The sequence below is a fragment of the Trematosphaeria pertusa genome (genome assembly GCF_010094035.1).
Source record: "Trematosphaeria pertusa strain CBS 122368 unplaced genomic scaffold BU26scaffold_4, whole genome shotgun sequence".
Classification (NCBI taxonomy): Eukaryota; Fungi; Ascomycota; class Dothideomycetes; order Pleosporales; family Trematosphaeriaceae; genus Trematosphaeria; species Trematosphaeria pertusa.
In genome coordinates this window covers 1690292-1706773 of record NW_022987215.1, presented here as the reverse complement: position 1 = coordinate 1706773, position 16482 = coordinate 1690292, and the positions used below count along the sequence as shown (strand labels likewise).

Here is a 16482-nt window from a genome sequence, read left to right as displayed (position 1 = left end):
TTGAAGCGCTGAATGGAATTTTGACGTGGGGGTATGCTTATATAAGCAGCACTTGGCGGAACCAGGTCACATGTGAGACAATTCACCCCGCTTTCCGTGATTGAAATAGTCAGCACTCCGGGCTCCACGTCGCGAAGACACACTGCCAATCTCTACCCCATATTCTCTGCTGCACCTTCCTTGTACCCTCTTTCTAAGCCTCAAGCGACGGTATCTCTCCGCCCCCTGCTGCCCATCATCCTCTCCAGCCCAGCTCAGCTCATTTCCTTCCCGATGTCCAACAATACACCATCTTGAGCACACTGAAGCTCCTGTATAATCTTCGAAATTCGTAACGTGGGTTGCTCAGCGGCAGCCTCGAATCGTAGCAGCTCCACCAACACAACCTTGTTTGGTCGGCCGGACACTTGGTACGCTTCCAGGGGCCATCTCCATGCGCACGACATTCTCATGCCGCCAATGCCGCCCTACTTTCCTCCGGAGTCATAATGGAAGGTACCAAGCAAAACCGATATGAGTATCGACCCCTAAATCTCGAAGAGAGAGAGATTCGCCTCGTCGAAATCTTACCAATTGTCGACAACGTACACATTCGATTGCACACATACTCCCTCGATAAGCCTCCAGCATATGAAGCCCTTTCATACGCATGGGGGCCTCTAACCACCCCCCCAAAGGACATATTATGCGAAGGTGCACATATCGGGATCGGCTCGAATCTCAACGATTTCTTGGTAACGATGCGTGGACTGTTACTTGCGCACGGGCGACGGCGCTGTCCCTTGATTTGGATAGACGCCATATCTATCAATCAGAAAGATGCTGTGGAAACGAGGGCTACAATCCAATGGATGCCGAAAATCTATGTAAAGGCTACACGTACTCTCTGCTGGTTGGGGAGGTCCCCTCTGCCTGGGTTTCCGGTATTAAGAGACACTATGTGCAACCTTGTGGATTCTATGCAGGACTTCATATCGTTTTCAGATGTGGACCATACTCGATCGCGTATCAAAGTTGGACCCGAAGGTCTTCAGAGATTCCGGGCTTCAACGCAAGCCGCCCCCGAGGTTGACTGGGAATGCCTAGACCAAATCCTAAGCGACACTTACTTCACGAGGTGAGACTTTTCGCTTTCCAGCTCTTATGTAGCTTTGTTGATACTAGTTAGCTGACTCAATTATATATAGAGCATGGATTTTGACGGATTTCATTACCTCACCGAACCTTGTACTCCTTCGTGGCGAGAGCGAGATTCCTTGGACGTTATTTGCGGACTTTTTACTATTATGCGTACTCTTCAACACTGGCTCTGTACCTGGACCCAAAGGAGCGATTAACGTGATCATATGCGAGGCTCTGAGACTTCGTTTCCACAGTATGCATGCGGAAGTACCAACGAGCGCCGAAATTCTCTTGGCCTTCCGATACTGTAGCGCAGCTACTACTTATCTAAGTGACTATGTTAATGCCCCGTATACGATCATCCATTTGCTCCACCCGGAAGTGTCCGTCAGACTGGGAATAGACTATCACACGGACCCGGTGGTCTTTGCCAACACTTCGAAATTCCTAAACGACGATTCCAAGAGTCTCATCAGCCTCAGCCTCCTAGGCGGAATGCCTCAGCCTCAATTCGACAGAACTACAGAATCCTGGGCAATCAACTGGGATCGCCCTTACACGCGGTTCCTACTGAATCATCCGAAGAGCACGTTCTCGGCAACGAAGGAACATGAGGTCCACGCTTCCTACTTTCTGTCTGAAGCAGAGCCAAACACCCTGAAGTGTACCGGCCTCGTAGCCGATACACTTCTAGGGGTATCTAGCTATCTCCCGGCCCGCCGCCCGTGCGACCATTACAACGTAAATGGCAGTAATTCCTACGTATTTGACGAGTGGTACGCGTTCGTTACTGGAAACATTCGCTCTCTCAAGAAGGAGGCCGACTTATTGCTAGAATTCGCGGACACCATTCAAGCAAAGGGTTCTAACCATGTCTGGGAGCGTCAAGATTGCAGTCCCGCCGAGCGCGTTCAGCAAGTAAAAGAGTTCCTCAACTATCTGGAGGACGAAGACGTGCCTCTGACGGACACTATCAGAATATTCTACGCTGCGTGTTACCAGTCGCATGACAGGAGACTTGCTGTTACTAAAAGCAAGCGCCTTTGCCTTGTGCCGAAGGATGCAAAGAGCGGCGATCTCGTTTGTGTCTTGCACGGGAACAGGGTACCGGTTATTTTCAGGCCAATCCGTGAGACCCCCATGGGCTACAAGAATATTGGGGAAGCTTATGTGCATGGGATGATGCAGTATGAGACAGCAGGGCTTGAAGACATTCCAGAAGGAGAATTCATGGTGTATTAGAGCACGCCGCACGACTGAAATGATATAATTTAGTCACCATCGACTATGCTTCGCTTCCAAGCGAGCACCAACAAGCCCATTACTATTCCTCTGCTCAACCCTTTTTCCGTCCCAATTTCGATGCCAAGCGTTTGAAAAGAGACAACGATCTTCCCTTCGGTGGACCGGTGTCTGAAGGGCTAGTATCCTCGGGTTTGGGAACGAAACTCGGGATCGCGAGGGTAGTTTGCGCGTCCCGTGATCTCCCAGCTGTTGTTAGTTGACTATCCGCATCAAGGCCTGACGTTTGGCCCGTAGTTTCTTTCTTTCTCCTTTCGTAACTATCCACCATCCCACGCATTTGAGGCTCAAGGTTCTCCAGTTCAGCGCTGCGCTTGGGTGATTTGGAAGTATGGTAAAGGAAGATGCTCTGAAGCCTCGAGATTGGGCCAAAATATTCCGGCTCACACGGTGATGTCTTGACTTGGCAGAAGAGTGCCTTGCAGATGGCTTCGTGAGGGTCGAAATCGCGTGGAATCCAGCGTCGGATGAGGATTTCTGTTCCAGGGAGCTCAAGATAATCGCGCACAGTACGATGGAGGAAGTCGACTTTCTCATTAAAGAGTATGGCGGACGGCAATGGATCCTCAAGAATGTCGGGCGATTGATAGTGTGGCTCCAGAAGTCCCTTACAGGAAGCAATAAGCCTCCTCTTTATATCCTTCACGCGCTTATTCGTCTGCTGCATAGTCATTGGTCTGCGCTCCGCTGGGATGGCTTCGCCCAGATACCAATAAGCTAGCAAAGGTAAGTTCTCTTTCGCCTCTAGAGTGACGAAGAACATTCGCGCGGCCTCTCGACGGTAGAAGTCATCCACATCATGGAAAAGAATCCGCTCGAAGTACCCATTCAGATCTCTCGGAAGCGTGCGAAGCCTTTCCTTTAGCAGCTGAATGCTGTCTCCATTCCGAAGTCCCTCTTGAAATGAACGAACAACAAGGACGACCCATAGGAAAACGCCTTTCGCTGCGTCGACGATCTCTTCAACTAAGGCTCTTCCTTGCGTATCCTTATCCTCAAGTTCTTGGTAGTATTCGTCATTGGAAAAGACATCGTAAATGTATCCACTGATATCTTGTCCATTGAAGTCTTGCATGTATAGCTTCGCGGTACTCCGTTTTCCGTATGCCTCCTCAAACTCGTTCCATGGCCGGCTGGAGACACATATCTTCACGGACGGTAGATTTCGTAGCTCGCCGATCAATTTGATGACGTCCCCTGAGTTTCCTTCGTATTCGTCTAGCCCGTCGAGGAAGAAGCAGAACCGCGTCTTGGAATGGGTGAGGAGTTGACAGGTGCGACTCAGGGTGCCGAGGAGGCCTGAAAGATCAAGAAGGAGCGCAGCCTTTGCCCTCAGCACAGGCTCACGACTTTCCCAGTCCTTGGGCGAGTTGCAGAGACGCCAGAGCTCTGGGAATAGTGTTTGAATCAGATCTGGGCGTTTCCTCAGTATCTGGTAAACAATGGACCGGAGAAGGCCCTCTTGCGATTTCTGCAGGACATTCTTTCCCGCATTCCCTAACATGACGTTACAATTAGCATGTCTCAGAATGATATTCCTACGGTTAGTTGGCTTACAGAAGAAGTATTCCGCGGAGATGACCTGATCTCCGTTCGCCCAGGTCTTCAGGTAAGCTTGGGTCCGCGGTTCGGTGTAGAGGAACTTCATCAAAGTAGATTTTCCGGAGCCAGGTCTTCCGGAAACCCAGTAAAGGTCATCGTCGGACTCCAGCCACTGAACAAACGTTGCAGAAGAGAGCTGTCGCTGCCCACCCTCTGGATCACCGAAGAGCCATTTCAGGGTGCTGCGATGGGCTGCGGAGATGTTGGCGTAGCGGTCTTCTAGGCGATCAAACCGGATGGTTTCGAGGATGACTTGCTCTGCGCAATACTGTAGTCCCGTAGAGGAGGCTTCGTACATGATTTGAGCGAGTCTTCCCCCATCAGAATCGTTCTTCCCTCTCTTGTTAATTCCGTCAAACAGCCTGTCGAACCTGCGAGTGTGGCAGCACACATTAGTATATGCCGTTGTTTCAAAGAACGAGCATCGCTAAAGGCCTTCGGGAGAGATGCTCTAGCAGGCAAAAAAAAAAGAGATATGCTAGCGGGTATAATATGAGAGCGTACGTACTTTGTTTTCAGATCCACTATGTCGGACGCTCGAGACATCTCAAGACGGAGATTCTCCACATGCAGCTCATCTAAGCGCACAAGCACTTTGCGCTGTTGAGATTCCGTGAACCGCGCATTGACAGCTTCCGCAATACGCTCCAGTCTTTGGCGAAGCGCATCGATCTCCGAGCTCTTCCACTCCGTCTTTAGCACTTGTAGAAAACTATCCCATCTATTGCCGCCTTTTCGGAGCTTGAGTTTCTCCAGAACCGCGAGAAGTTCCGTCGCGATGCTTTTGCATTGAGTCCCAAGATGCAGGAGAGACTGGTCATTGCCATCTTCGCCTGTTGCGGAGGAGGCAGGGACGGGGACGGTAATGCGATCTGCTCGCTCTTGTAGATCCCGCGCGATCAATTCGAGTTCGAGGTGTTCCTTTTTCCTTCCCTTGTCGACAATATCTCGGGTCGTCGAGATTAGCTGCCTAGTGGTGTGGATGAATTGCAAGATGTTTCCCGCAAGGCTGAGGGCGATGAGCGGCTCCATTTCAGCATCATCGCCTTAACCTCGTCTCAGAGAAACAACGGGAATGTGCAATGAATGGACGTCAAAGGACGAGGTAGTAGTATCGTGGAGAGGGAAAACAGACGGAAGTCTTGAAGTTAGGCTGGCAGCCAACACATCGATCGGCACAGCCACTTCAGCTGAAGCCTGAGCCTGCAGATGGATAGAGGGAATTCTCCGGATCGAAGGGCCTCGTACTACACTTAACCTTGGAAAACCGACCGTACAGATAACTATACGTGCCATTGTATGCATGCACGAAGGCCTCTAGGATATCTTTCGGTATATCTGGACAATTCCACACCAGGCGCGAAGTCGGAACAACCCACCGAAAAAAAAGACTATTTTCTGCTTACCTTAGCAGAACAACAACGCTCTCCCGCTCAACAGAACGCTGTAATTTCTTTATAAAATTAAAAAGTCTTTCTCTTTGCGCACTACTCTATACAGCTAGGTACTTTTTACCTTATAAAGTTTGGGTGTTAAGGTGAGAGGGCGTTGTTGTTGCTCTGCTTACTCACCTTCGGTGGGGGTGGAACGGAGGCATAGATTATGTAAGTATTACAAGCGGGGCTTGGCAGAGTGGGTCACGTGCTAGAAGCATTCACCCCACTTTCCGCATTAAAACAGCGCTGGAACAGTAGTACGTTACTTTTCGCGCCAGAAGAACGAGGTCCTAGCACGGCCGATGAAACTATGCTTCATGTAGGCCTATTAATACTCAGAACGCCGGGTTCGTCCATGCATTTAGGCTCTGGCGGAGTGCGGACCGCTGGTAGATCTTCTTAGGGGAGACGGTGCAGATGTCAGAGAATCATAAGTATATACTACAGTAAGCACACTTGGTGCAGCTGAATATGAAGATAAGAATGAACTAGGCATCAAAACATCTCTTGGGGTACCATAATCTGTCCGCAATGCTGCTCGTTCGTCGGTCGTTCTTGTAGCGCCGTCCCGTTCTGGCCAGGGTGAGCGGGCGACACAGAGCTTAAGAACCACGGGCTCGTATAGCAAGTCAAATCGAGTTTGACTATTGAACGAAAAGTAGTGTGGGGCCCAGACGTCGCTAGCAATGATGTCGTGCAGTAGAACAACGCGGCAGATGACCGTCTAGAGCAAAGGCCAGTAAACAAGGGACAGTAAACGGCACATCCACTCCCATCGCTTATCCAGACCGCATGCTCTTGAAGACAGTCCCTCGTGGCTTTCGCAAGCCCAACCCGTGGTGCTGTTTTCCGAACCTTGGCTCTCCCGGAGAACATCTCCACCAATTAGCGTGCGGGGAGAACACCGTGGGCTTGATGGTGAAGGGGAACCGGTTTTCCGCAACACGGCAGAAACAGTGATGGTGGGAGACGCCTCCAACGTCGCCATCAACACTCCTATGCGATCCTCGCTCTTTTTAAAAGCCCTGCGCGGCCCCCGTAAAAAGTCTGACTGAAGCACGCCGGACTTCTCCTGAGCTGCCAATTGCGGGCCGAGCAGTGTCATCACCCGAAACAGAACTCCGACCCATCAATCACACCCTCCCGTTCCACCTTCCGCTCGACCTTAGCCTGTGTCGCACAGCCAACGCCTCTTGGGGGTTGTGCGCTGCGCCCGCTGCGGCATTCCCCTGAACCGCCTGTCTGGACTCCTCTGCTTTGCATCTCAGCCAGAGAGCGTGGCGCATCCTTGACCAGGCTTATTATAGTCTTGCCCGCGTCTTAAAGGGCTTGCGACACCCGGCCCCTCGATCCTCGAGCCCTCTTCACCTCCCTTCACGCCCAGGATTTCCCGCGACCGCGCTCCAGGGAATCTTTCAGTCGGAAATCCGCGCCGACGACATCGGAACCGATTACGTGGAAAATCTGGCCCCTCGCTGCTGCGTAACCCCGCGCTAAGCCCGTCAGGGTCCAGCGCTGTCCCGATCGCGCGTGAGATCGCGCCATTGGTGGCAGGGGACGCCATTGGCTCGTTCCTGACCCGTGCCATGGCTTCCGTGCATGCCGGCAGACCTCTGCTCGACGACTTCGAGTCGTCTGATGTCGACTTCCCTGTCAAAAACGCCGCTTTTGTATCCTTACGGGCGCTGGAGGATGGCGAAGACGAGTTTGACGACGTCTTGGAGCTGAGTCCGCGGCGTGGCTTTTGGAAACGGTTCCTCATGTCGGTTAGAAGAAGGCGGAATGGGACCGACAGCGAGCCGGAGGGAACGCTGAGGCTGCCGGTTGAGGAGACGAAGGGGACGCAGTGGGGGAAGTGGAGATGGAAGAGATTGGGGATCAAGGCTGCGCTGGGGCTGTTTGCGTTCGCAATATTCTTCTTGTGAGTCTCCTGCCGATGCGCCTTCCGCAGCTTCCGAGAGCACGTGAGATGCACTCCGCAAGCCATGCCGAAGGAAAATGAGTATGCGATCGCGAAGATGGTGGCATGCTGATCGTAGCAGCGGCATCGTTCACCTCATCAACGTCTTCTCATCCATGGTCAACTTATTACGAGACGATTCTGACCCTTTCCCCCCCAGCTGGGCTCCGCTCCCCCAATTCCGACCAGGACACGAGCTAGATATTACCGACCTCACCCGGGATGTCACGCCCATCCACTGCCATTCCCACAACGACTACTGGCGGAGAATCCCGCTCTACGACGCCCTCCGCTGGGGCTGCACCGGCGTCGAAGCCGACGTCTGGCTCTTCGACGACGAGCTCTTCGTCGGCCACAAGACCAACGCCCTCACCAGGGACCGCACTTTCCGCTCCATGTACGTGGACCCGCTGGTGCGGATTCTGGACAGCCAGAATACCATCAACGAGATCGCGACTTCGTCCGACGCCGCTAAGTACGGCGTCTACGAGGTGGATCCCACGCAAACCCTCGTCCTCCTAGTCGATTTCAAGAACTCGGGCCACGACACCTACCCCGTGGTTGCACAGCAACTAGCCCCGTTCCGCGAAAAGGGCTACCTCACCTACTTCGACGGCGAATCCACGATCCCCGGGCCCATCACCGTCGTAGCAACCGGCAACGCGCCGTTCGATCTCATCACCGCGAACTCCTCCTACCGCGACGTCTTCTTCGACGCCCCGCTAGACCGGCTGTACGAAGAGCCGCTAGACTACGACTCCCCGCCCACGCTCGAGCTGCAGAAGCAGAAGCCCGGCGCTGCAGCTCTCCCGAGCCGGCGCAACTCCGGCCAGGGCACCGTCGGCACAGACGACGACTCAATCTTCGACCTGACAAACTCCTACTACGCATCCGTCGACTTCAAGAAAGCGGTCGGCTGGGCATGGTGGGGCCGCCTGTCCGACCACCAGATGAAGCTGATTCGGGGCCAGATCCAGGGCGCCAAGAAGAGGGGGCTGAAGTCGCGGTATTGGGGTGCGCCGAAGTGGCCGGTTGGGCTGCGCAATCATGTCTGGGAAGTGCTCGTCCGTGAGGGGGTGGACTACCTGAATGGAGATGACCTTCGAGCGATGACGAGACTCGACTGGAGTAAGAAGAAGCATTGGGGGTTGCTTGGGTAGATGGAGGGTTAGTTGCATGGCGTGTTTGGCGTTTTGGGCGTGCGTGGTAGATTGGGCATGGCGTTTTGAGCGCATTGCATTAGCGATGGATGATGGCATGAATACGCGTGCATGGAAAGCTCCATGGCATTGGTGAAGCAGCATGATACCCGACCAAACGCGGGATGAGATGGGATTCGGGCGGTCAAATGAATGGCATAGACGCAACACAATACACCCACCTATGGACCCCCTCTTCAGAATCCATGTCACCCGTCCTCTTTATACCTTGACACCACTTCGGCCATTTAGCATGCTTGGTAACCGACGCAGGACATATTAGAAGCATACTATTCGAAAGACGCCGTAGTTTTGCACCTCCAGAGCGCCTTTAGTAAAGCAAAATGCTCATGCCCGCCAGCCACAGTCCACACTGATGGTCTACATCGATTCCCCCCACTCTCAAAACCCGCTACTCCTCGCCCTCTTTGCTCTTTGAGTCCTGCTCTTCGGTCCCTTTTGATATCCAATGTCAGTAATCTTTCCAACAAATCACGAGTATAAGAATAAAAGAAATCCATGATAGAGGGGTTCAGGTGTTCGTACTCAGCCGGTGAACAACAGGAACCGAGCTCGGCGGCAGACTGCCATACTCCGTGATGACCATATTGATATACTGAGCGGGCGTAACATCGTACAGCACCTGCAAGTGATGCAAGTTATCGGAGCCCTCGATCCATTTGAGCACGTCTGAGGTGCCGGTTTTGGTCTCTTCGGGGTTGGTCTTGTCGTCTGCTTTCGAGGAGGTTTGCGGGAGTTGTGACTTGAGTGGGATGAGGGCCGCTCTCTCGGACTCGGAGAGGAGTTCTTCGGCTGGGGCGACTTCATTCCCGACAATGGAGTCTAGGGCGACCTTTTCGGTGAACTTGACGGATTCGCAGAGAACGATGACGGGGAGGGAGTGAGAGTTGGCCAGCATGGAGACAAGGGCCGTGCCCACGCGGGAATAGAGGCGGCCGTTCGACATCATGGCGTGGGCGCCTAGAAACACTTTGGTCGCATCCTTGACTGCGTGCGAGACACCCGTGATGAAATAGTAGCGCACATTGATGCCCCGATTCGCGAGCTTCCGAGCGAGCTGCTTGCCTTCGAATAGTGGCTTTGAGTCAACGATGATGACTGAGAATGGAACGCCAGCCTTGTGGGCTTGAAGTATAGTCTGTTCGACTATGGAAGATGAGGCGTATGTGAGGATAACGTCGCCTGGCTCGATCTTTGTGGCAGCGAGGTCGCGGATGAGTTTGTCGGCTGCTGTAACGCGCTCCCGGATGAACATATCAATTTCTTCGAGCAGTTCGCGCTTTGCTTCTGCTTCAGGTGTCGAAGGATCAATTTTGATGATTACTGTAGCCGGTCAGCAAATGATAGAGGCGGACGAGCAACGACAAAGCAGATGTCTGAAGCATTGGGAATACACCAGATGTCCGCAAGTCGACCCTAGGTAGATGAGTACGAAACGAGAGCTACATACTGTCTTTTAACCATCGAATGGCGTTCCCCATGCTAATGCTAAGCGGCCGACAACTTCGCAGATAGTCAATCTGCGGGCTGAGGTGATGGCTGGTGAGATGGCGGGCCAGACTCGTCCCTACAGGAGTCTGATATGATTCGATGACAGCCTTGAATGCCAAAAGCATAGCAACCATGCGAGCAGTACTTCCGCAGACAGTATAGCTACTGTACTGCAAGCCCAGACTGAGCACAGCCGGATGTACGTCTTTCGAGGCTCCCACCATGGAATGCTGCCGGGGCTGGCTGTACAAGTGGCCGAAGAAGAGGCCGACCTGCTTCCAATCCTTCTTTGCCTCCTTTTTCAAATCTTTTGGCGCCGGAACGCTCGATTGAGAAGGCCGTCTCCGGACTGGGAGAGGCCTTGATTTGTCATCTTTTGGGGCTTGCTTCGAGTCTTTCTGCTGCTTCTGGCCGTCTTTCTGCGGTGGTCCTTTCTGCTGAGTCGGAGGTTCTCCTCCCGCTTTTTGCTGCGCTCTTCGTGCTTGCTTCTCTGCCTGTTTCTGCTTCTTCAGCTCTGCTGGTGAGAGCTTCTTTGGCGCCCCAGCCTCCGCGGGTTTTGGATTGGTGGCGTCGCTCTTTGCTTGAGCTGGTGGCTTGTTCGCTGCTTCCGTAGGAGCAGGAGGAGCCTGCGCAGCTTCATCTACAACTGGTTCACTCATCCTGACGAACCCTTTAGCGTCTAGCGTCCTTCTCGGGCCGTGGAGTGGGATGACTTTGGAAATAGAAATTTGATATTGGGATTAAAGCGCAATGTGAGAGCTGGTCCGGGGTGGGAATTTCGCAAAGGAGGCATAGAGCGTCGAGGGCTGAATCAGGTATTTGGGTCCGGTTGGTTCTGTTTACGAGGGCTGAAGCTGTTGAATCTGGAAGGGTCGCCAGAAATCGTGCACAAGCAACGTGAGTTGAGTCAGAGAAGCCCTAGCCGAATACAAACTAGTGCGCCAAGACCATTAACGGCGCTTCGCCCGCTTGCGTCATAGGGTATGGTGGGCAGATCAACGCAAGTTCCCAGGCCTCACTGCAACCTACAAACATTCCCCGGATCCCTACACCACGCCATGGCTGACAGAGTAACCAACATCACCGAGCTTCCACTCGACATCCTCGTGCTCATTTTCCCGTACCTCGACGCGAAGAGCTTCCTCGCCCTGTGCAGCACCTGCAAGGCGCTCCAGCAGCCCTCGATCCGCTTGGACCCCGCCTACTGGAGCTATGCCACCCGCAGCACCTTTCGCGTCCCGAATCAGCCAGTCGTCCAGCACGATGGCCTCCGATGGCAGAGCATGTATCGTCGACTGCTAACCCAGAGCCGAGTGTATACGTGGGGAAGCAACACCCACCACCGCCTCGGCCACAGCTATCAGCAAGCTCCCGTAGTTCGAAACCCGACACTGCCGCGCTTGAACCGCTTCTTCCACAAGACGCATTGCTCGTTTCCGACTGAAATGGAGCGCACCAGAGAGTTAGGCATCATTGCCGACCTGCAATGCGGGTAAGCGTTCAAATCACGTCATGATCCCACAAACATGCTAAGGCCTTCAGTGGCTGGTCTACCACACTTCTCACATCCAAAGGCGCCCTGTACACCGCGGGAGTCCTCAATGGACAACTAATCCTCAGTACTGCACCAGCCCAGGACCATCTCCACGCGCTACGCTTTCCGGTCGGATACCCATATTCGACCGCTGCCGCTGCCTACGACGAGCCGACCATTGCCATTCGCCAGTTCTCTGCCGGTAGGTCACATATACTGGGTCTCTCAGATAGCGGCAGGATTTGGTCGTGGTACCACGTACAAAAGGCTGGGCTGCACGTCAAATTTCTCAATATAGACCTCCAGGACGCGTCATTAGTCGATGTCACGGACGGCAAGCCTTCACTATACGGGAATGTTAAACAGGTGGTAGCAGGGTGGAGCTGCAGCTCGGCATACGTCTATGGCACCGGCATCATCGTATGGGAGCCCGTCAGTCGAGCCCACAACGAAGAGGAAACAGATGCTATGCTCGTTCTCGAGAGCGCTGAGGTCCCGAAAACGGGCTACCAGCGTACCAAAGGCGCATCGCGAGAATCGGATGAAGACAAGGCACTTAGAGAAGAAGTGGGTGTCGTCTTGAATTATATCATCCTCGAACACTTCGTCGTCTTCGTTACCGATCTCGGGAAAGTCTTCTGTGGTCGGTTCGGCGAGAAGCACAGGATCGACGATATCCTCGAGCTACGCCAATTGCGAAACGAGAGCGGAAGCCCTTCAGACGTACAAGGCTCCTTCCGGCGGTTTGCCGTCTTCAAGCAAGGAGAAGTCATCACTGCTCACCACGACTATCTGGAGGCTTGCTGGAACGCTCGCACTACCAACCCCGAGCAAACTGACATCGAGGGTCTGAAGAAGATTCCTGCGCTCCAGCATAACGACGTCATCTCCGTTGCTTTCGGCGATTTCCACTTCCTCGCTCTTCACTCCAACGGCAGTATCACAGCCTACGGCACCGAGCTCCAATCCTGCGGCGCGCTTGGTCTCGCCGGCGATGGCAGCCCGGAAGGTCGCCTGCGCGGCATTGCATACAACGGCTTCGGCCATGATGGCAAACTTCTGCCCCACGCATATACGCACGGCCGACAGGTCTGGTTCGAGCCGGAGAAGAAAGAATGGCTCAAGCACCTCATGAACGGGGGCAAAGACCGCGATGAAGCCCAAGAGCGCATGCAACTCTTCAGCTCGGATCGGAACGTGCAGGGCGAGGTCAGCGAATGGATCGAGCAAGAGGGAAGGGAGTGGGATAAGGCCAAGGGTGAGGATGGGCTTGGTGCCTACTTTGCGCTGCGGGTCAGTGCAGCCGGCTGGCACTCTGGGGCTCTCATGCTAGTCAACGAGGAGCTTGCGGACAAGGCGCATGAATATGATTGGCGGAACAAGTCGTTTCCGCGCCTGAAGCTGAGCGATGGAAGGGAGATGCCTGGGACGGTGCCGTTCGATGAGTGGCGGTTTGGGAGGCCGGAATGGCAGCTCGACGTGGAGATTTGATGCATTAAGCAACATCCCACAGCTGATAGGCAAGTTTTTTTCTCCACCCAGGCTAGTTTGCGGAGGTAGTAGTAACGAGCATATATACTTGTTGGCATTCCTATCATGACGAAGAATATTTCATGAGTGGTCATTGTACAGTAATCTATGCGTACAGAGCTGCGATAAGTCCAAGTCCGCGGCCTGGTCGATTCATCATGGTATCTTCCATCAACCACCCAACGCCGTTGCAATTGCAAATTCAATATCCAAGGGAGTCTCGACTCGTTCTCATGGCATGGGCCTAGAAGAGGCTCCACCCTCCTTTCCGCCTCTCCCTTCCTTCTTCTCTCCGCGAGTACCTCTTCTCCCTTGCTTCCAGCTGGCGTAGGCTTTCCATTTCTTTCAGCACGTGCTCGAGAAGGTCCTTGCGGCGTACGACGTCCAGGTGGCGGCGGATCTTGGGGTCTTCGCGCGCGAAGCGGTCGATTTCTGCTTGGGAGAGGCCGCGGCCTAGACGAGCGTCTAGTTCGCGGGGGAACTATGGAATTGTATTAGCACGTGGGCGCAATTGTCAGGGGAGGGAGTTAAGGGAAGGACTCACGATGTAGTAAAATTTGGAGAGGAGTTCGGCATCCAGGAAGAGATCGGCGGTTGTGGTGAGTTTGTCGGCGACGGCGTCGAGGAAGACTTCTGGGCAGTGGTACTTATTCTTCTTGTTGGCGCATTGTTTCGATTTGACGGCGAGGAGACGCATTTTGAGGACGTCGAGGCGGTCGCGGAGGAAGACTGCTTCTCTTCCTATACGTCTGTCAGCACACCTCAACCAAAATTTCGCGGAGGGAAGAAGAGACTTGCCTTTGGCTAGTAGAGCAGAGCTGAACCCCCCGGCGCCGCCAACGCCATCACCTTCCAGCACTACCTGTCCACTTCGAACGCGGTCGATAAAAGCCATCACATCCCTGACTTTCTTCCTTCCACCCATCTGCTCTTCCATTCTCTTAGCTGCTGCCTCGCACACTTTGAGTTCCTCTTTAAGGACATTGGTTACGTTTTCTCGGCCCTTCGCCCACTCATTATCTTCCACGTCAATCCGATACTTATACGGTTTTATGCAGATCTCGAGCTCGTCTGAGATATCGTACGAGAGGTCTTTAAGTATGGAGGTGGAGGCTTCGGTGATAGCTTGGCGTGCGAAGGGGTGAGCGGCGAATCGGGAGTTTTGAATTAGGTGGTCGATGTGGGCTTGGAGGGCGTTGGCGACTACGCTTGTTGCCAATCTTCCGACGCCGAGTTTTGTGAGTGCCGCGCTGGAGCTGTCAAGCTTGATTTGCCAGATCTGGTTCTCGCCTTCTGGGTCGGCTTTTGCGAGGCTGCTAAGGGGATCGGTCTCTGGGAGGGGAACGCTAAGGTCTTCGAGTGGCCTGTTCCAGTACCGTTGTGCGAGCAGGTTTAGGACTTGCTGGTCGAGCTCATGCTTCAGGAGCTCGCGCACTTGTTGCCGACCGAATTGGTCAGAGAAGCTCCGGAAAGAGTGCTTGAATGCATCCAGTGATTCTGCTAGATATGATTCTGCGCTTAGTGGTCGCTCGTTGTATTGCACCTTGTACTCGTATGTAGCGTCCGCGAGTTCTCGCTGGATCGCCTCGCTGGTAGTTTTGAGGCTAGCTGCCATCGTCTGCTCAAGCACGTGCATGAGTTTCTTCTTTAGATTTGGGGTGCCGACGGCGAGCTGCGATTCAGGGGCGAACTCTGGGTGTGACCCGAAGTAAGCATTCTCGTTCTTGGCAATGGCACTGGTGATATTGCCACTACCGCGGTGGAAGAGCTTGGGTCCGGTTGTGGTGGATGGCACGCGGCAGACGACACCAACGTAGCCTAGCCGAAGTGCGTACTTCTTGTCGGTGAGAAGACTCGCGCCTCGCTCCGGATCTACAAGATCCATCTTCGTAATGACGCCGATAGTCCTCTCGCCCCTTGGATCGACCTTTCTTGATGCTCGCAGCGCGGTGCTGTTTGCTAAATCCACATCGGCGGCAGATATCGCCAAGATGACGTTCGGGGCCTTGATATACTTCTCACACAGGTCCGCAATCTTCTCTTTCAGCTCCGTAGGCTGGTCTCGTCCAGTGACCTGAATGTACCCCGGTAGATCAATCAACGATAGATCCGGCACATTAGGAGAATGTATCCGCAGCTGGATGGGGTCATCCGAGACGCAGTCCTTCGCCGGCACAGCCAAATTCAAGTCTGTCAGCGTCTTCTGTATCTGGCTGAAGTCTGTGATCTTTCCTAGCCCTAGCGCGGGGAACTCTCCGTACTCGGCGTGCGCCTCAGGCGTGTGGACAAGCGTGAGTTCGATCGGCCGGCGCGTTACCATGTTGTGACCCTTGGGAAGAAATTCATGTCCAACAATTGCCTCGAGCACTGAGCTCTTCCCAGAGGACTGTGAGCCAATGACCACGATGGACGGTAGTGTGAGCGACTCCGACTGTCCGACGGTCTGCAGCAGGCCCCGTATCTCGATCATCTTCTTCGTGAGCATCATCATCTGCTCATCCCGCGCGATCCTCTCCGCCTCGGCCTTGTCCTCGTCCTCCTCTTGAGCATAGCCAAAAGCTGCCGCCGTCGTCGCGCCGGCCGCTGCAGCACCGGCGCCGCTCTTCTTAGGCTCTTCGGGACCTTGCCCTCCACCATGGCCGCCCCCTGAGCCTCCCGACGCATCTTTGGTCAGCAATTGCTGCAGCCATTCTGGTTTCTCCACTTTGTCCAGATTCTCCTTAGTATTGTCCCACCCGCGTCCAATCTGGTCGAAGATGCCGGTTGCAGTATCGAGCGCTCCGGTCGCTACGCCAGTCGCGCCGTCCTTGGTCCGATTAAACACATCAACAGCCCAGCTTCCCGCCTCTGCAATCCATTAGCCTTCACTCTTCCCAACCCACTCATTTATACATACGTCCAGCTTGATACTGCAAATACGACGCCCCCGCAAGAACAGCGCCTCCCGCAGCCGCCCCCACCGTCGCGAACTTCCCTACAAGTTTCGGTATCGCCCTCGCAAAAGATATCGACCTCGCAGCAGGCACATTATGCAGCGCATAGCTCCCCAACGGCCACGCCCTCCGATTTATAAGCCGGAGCCCCGCATCGGTGCGCAAGAGTCCGCCGGCGGGGAGCGTCGTCGACGCGTTGAAGAAGAGCCGGCGTGGCGTGTTCGTAGCTGTTCGGCGCGCGAGCGTGGCGAGGCGTGCGGAGATGAGCCTGCCGCTCATAGTGATCGAGGCTTCGACTCAATAGGTGCTGTAGGGTTCATGGGGGTTAAAGGGAACCTTCTTGAGATGGGAG

At 54.1% G+C, this 16482-nt stretch overlaps 6 protein-coding genes across 6 annotated transcripts; 3 read left to right on the top strand and 3 right to left on the bottom strand.

The window, feature by feature from the left end:
• Positions 1–117: 117 nt before the first annotated feature.
• On the top strand, positions 118–2677 carry BU26DRAFT_602700 (uncharacterized protein). The gene is made up of 2 exons (XM_033835373.1): positions 118–1117; positions 1188–2677. The coding sequence occupies exons 1-2, from the start codon at positions 489–491 to the stop codon at positions 2362–2364; spliced, it is 1806 nt and encodes a 601-aa protein (XP_033687289.1). The 5' UTR covers positions 118–488; the 3' UTR covers positions 2365–2677.
• Positions 2412–5334, bottom strand: BU26DRAFT_254866 (uncharacterized protein). The gene is made up of 2 exons (XM_033821186.1): positions 4535–5334; positions 2412–4397 (listed from the first exon to the last, which is right to left on the bottom strand). Exons 1-2 carry the CDS (start codon positions 5056–5058, stop codon positions 2459–2461), a joined length of 2463 nt encoding a protein of 820 aa, XP_033687288.1. The 5' UTR covers positions 5059–5334; the 3' UTR covers positions 2412–2458.
• Positions 5335–6808: 1474 nt separating this feature from the next.
• BU26DRAFT_254839 (uncharacterized protein) lies at positions 6809–8868 on the top strand. The gene is made up of 2 exons (XM_033821185.1): positions 6809–7383; positions 7505–8868. The coding sequence occupies exons 1-2, from the start codon at positions 7049–7051 to the stop codon at positions 8580–8582; spliced, it is 1413 nt and encodes a 470-aa protein (XP_033687287.1). The 5' UTR covers positions 6809–7048; the 3' UTR covers positions 8583–8868.
• Positions 8710–10997, bottom strand: BU26DRAFT_479860 (nagb/rpia/CoA transferase-like protein). Its single transcript, XM_033825676.1, has 2 exons — positions 10093–10997; positions 8710–9965 (listed from the first exon to the last, which is right to left on the bottom strand). Exons 1-2 carry the CDS (start codon positions 10790–10792, stop codon positions 9154–9156), a joined length of 1512 nt encoding a protein of 503 aa, XP_033687286.1. The 5' UTR covers positions 10793–10997; the 3' UTR covers positions 8710–9153.
• Positions 10998–11151: 154 nt separating this feature from the next.
• On the top strand, positions 11152–13531 carry BU26DRAFT_452475 (uncharacterized protein). Its single transcript, XM_033824796.1, has 2 exons — positions 11152–11625; positions 11676–13531. The coding sequence occupies exons 1-2, from the start codon at positions 11192–11194 to the stop codon at positions 13156–13158; spliced, it is 1917 nt and encodes a 638-aa protein (XP_033687285.1). The 5' UTR covers positions 11152–11191; the 3' UTR covers positions 13159–13531.
• Positions 13232–16418, bottom strand: BU26DRAFT_516948 (uncharacterized protein). Its single transcript, XM_033828452.1, has 4 exons — positions 16094–16418; positions 13996–16044; positions 13742–13938; positions 13232–13678 (listed from the first exon to the last, which is right to left on the bottom strand). Exons 1-4 carry the CDS (start codon positions 16407–16409, stop codon positions 13442–13444), a joined length of 2799 nt encoding a protein of 932 aa, XP_033687284.1. The 5' UTR covers positions 16410–16418; the 3' UTR covers positions 13232–13441.
• Positions 16419–16482: the final 64 nt, after the last annotated feature.

Bases quoted from the DNA above. Each gene is read 5' to 3' on its own strand.
- BU26DRAFT_452475 (XM_033824796.1), top strand. From the start codon at position 11,192: ATGGCTGACAGAGTAACCAACATCACCGAGCTTCCACTCGACATCCTC. The intron at 11,626-11,675 runs GTAAGCGTTCAA...TAAGGCCTTCAG, and splicing joins ATTGCCGACCTGCAATGCGG to TGGCTGGTCTACCACACTTC.
- BU26DRAFT_479860 (XM_033825676.1), bottom strand. From the start codon at position 10,792: ATGAGTGAACCAGTTGTAGATGAAGCTGCGCAGGCTCCTCCTGCTCCT. The intron at 9,966-10,092 runs GTATGTAGCTCT...GACCGGCTACAG, and splicing joins CATTCGATGGTTAAAAGACA to TAATCATCAAAATTGATCCT.
- BU26DRAFT_254866 (XM_033821186.1), bottom strand. From the start codon at position 5,058: ATGGAGCCGCTCATCGCCCTCAGCCTTGCGGGAAACATCTTGCAATTC. The intron at 4,398-4,534 runs GTACGTACGCTC...CCACACTCGCAG, and splicing joins ATAGTGGATCTGAAAACAAA to GTTCGACAGGCTGTTTGACG.
- BU26DRAFT_254839 (XM_033821185.1), top strand. From the start codon at position 7,049: ATGGCTTCCGTGCATGCCGGCAGACCTCTGCTCGACGACTTCGAGTCG. The intron at 7,384-7,504 runs GTGAGTCTCCTG...TGATCGTAGCAG, and splicing joins GCGTTCGCAATATTCTTCTT to CGGCATCGTTCACCTCATCA.
- BU26DRAFT_602700 (XM_033835373.1), top strand. From the start codon at position 489: ATGGAAGGTACCAAGCAAAACCGATATGAGTATCGACCCCTAAATCTC. The intron at 1,118-1,187 runs GTGAGACTTTTC...AATTATATATAG, and splicing joins AGCGACACTTACTTCACGAG to AGCATGGATTTTGACGGATT.
- BU26DRAFT_516948 (XM_033828452.1), bottom strand. From the start codon at position 16,409: ATGAGCGGCAGGCTCATCTCCGCACGCCTCGCCACGCTCGCGCGCCGA. The intron at 13,939-13,995 runs GCAAGTCTCTTC...ACAGACGTATAG, and splicing joins CTCTGCTCTACTAGCCAAAG to GAAGAGAAGCAGTCTTCCTC. The intron at 13,679-13,741 runs GTGAGTCCTTCC...ACAATTCCATAG, and splicing joins TCTCCAAATTTTACTACATC to TTCCCCCGCGAACTAGACGC.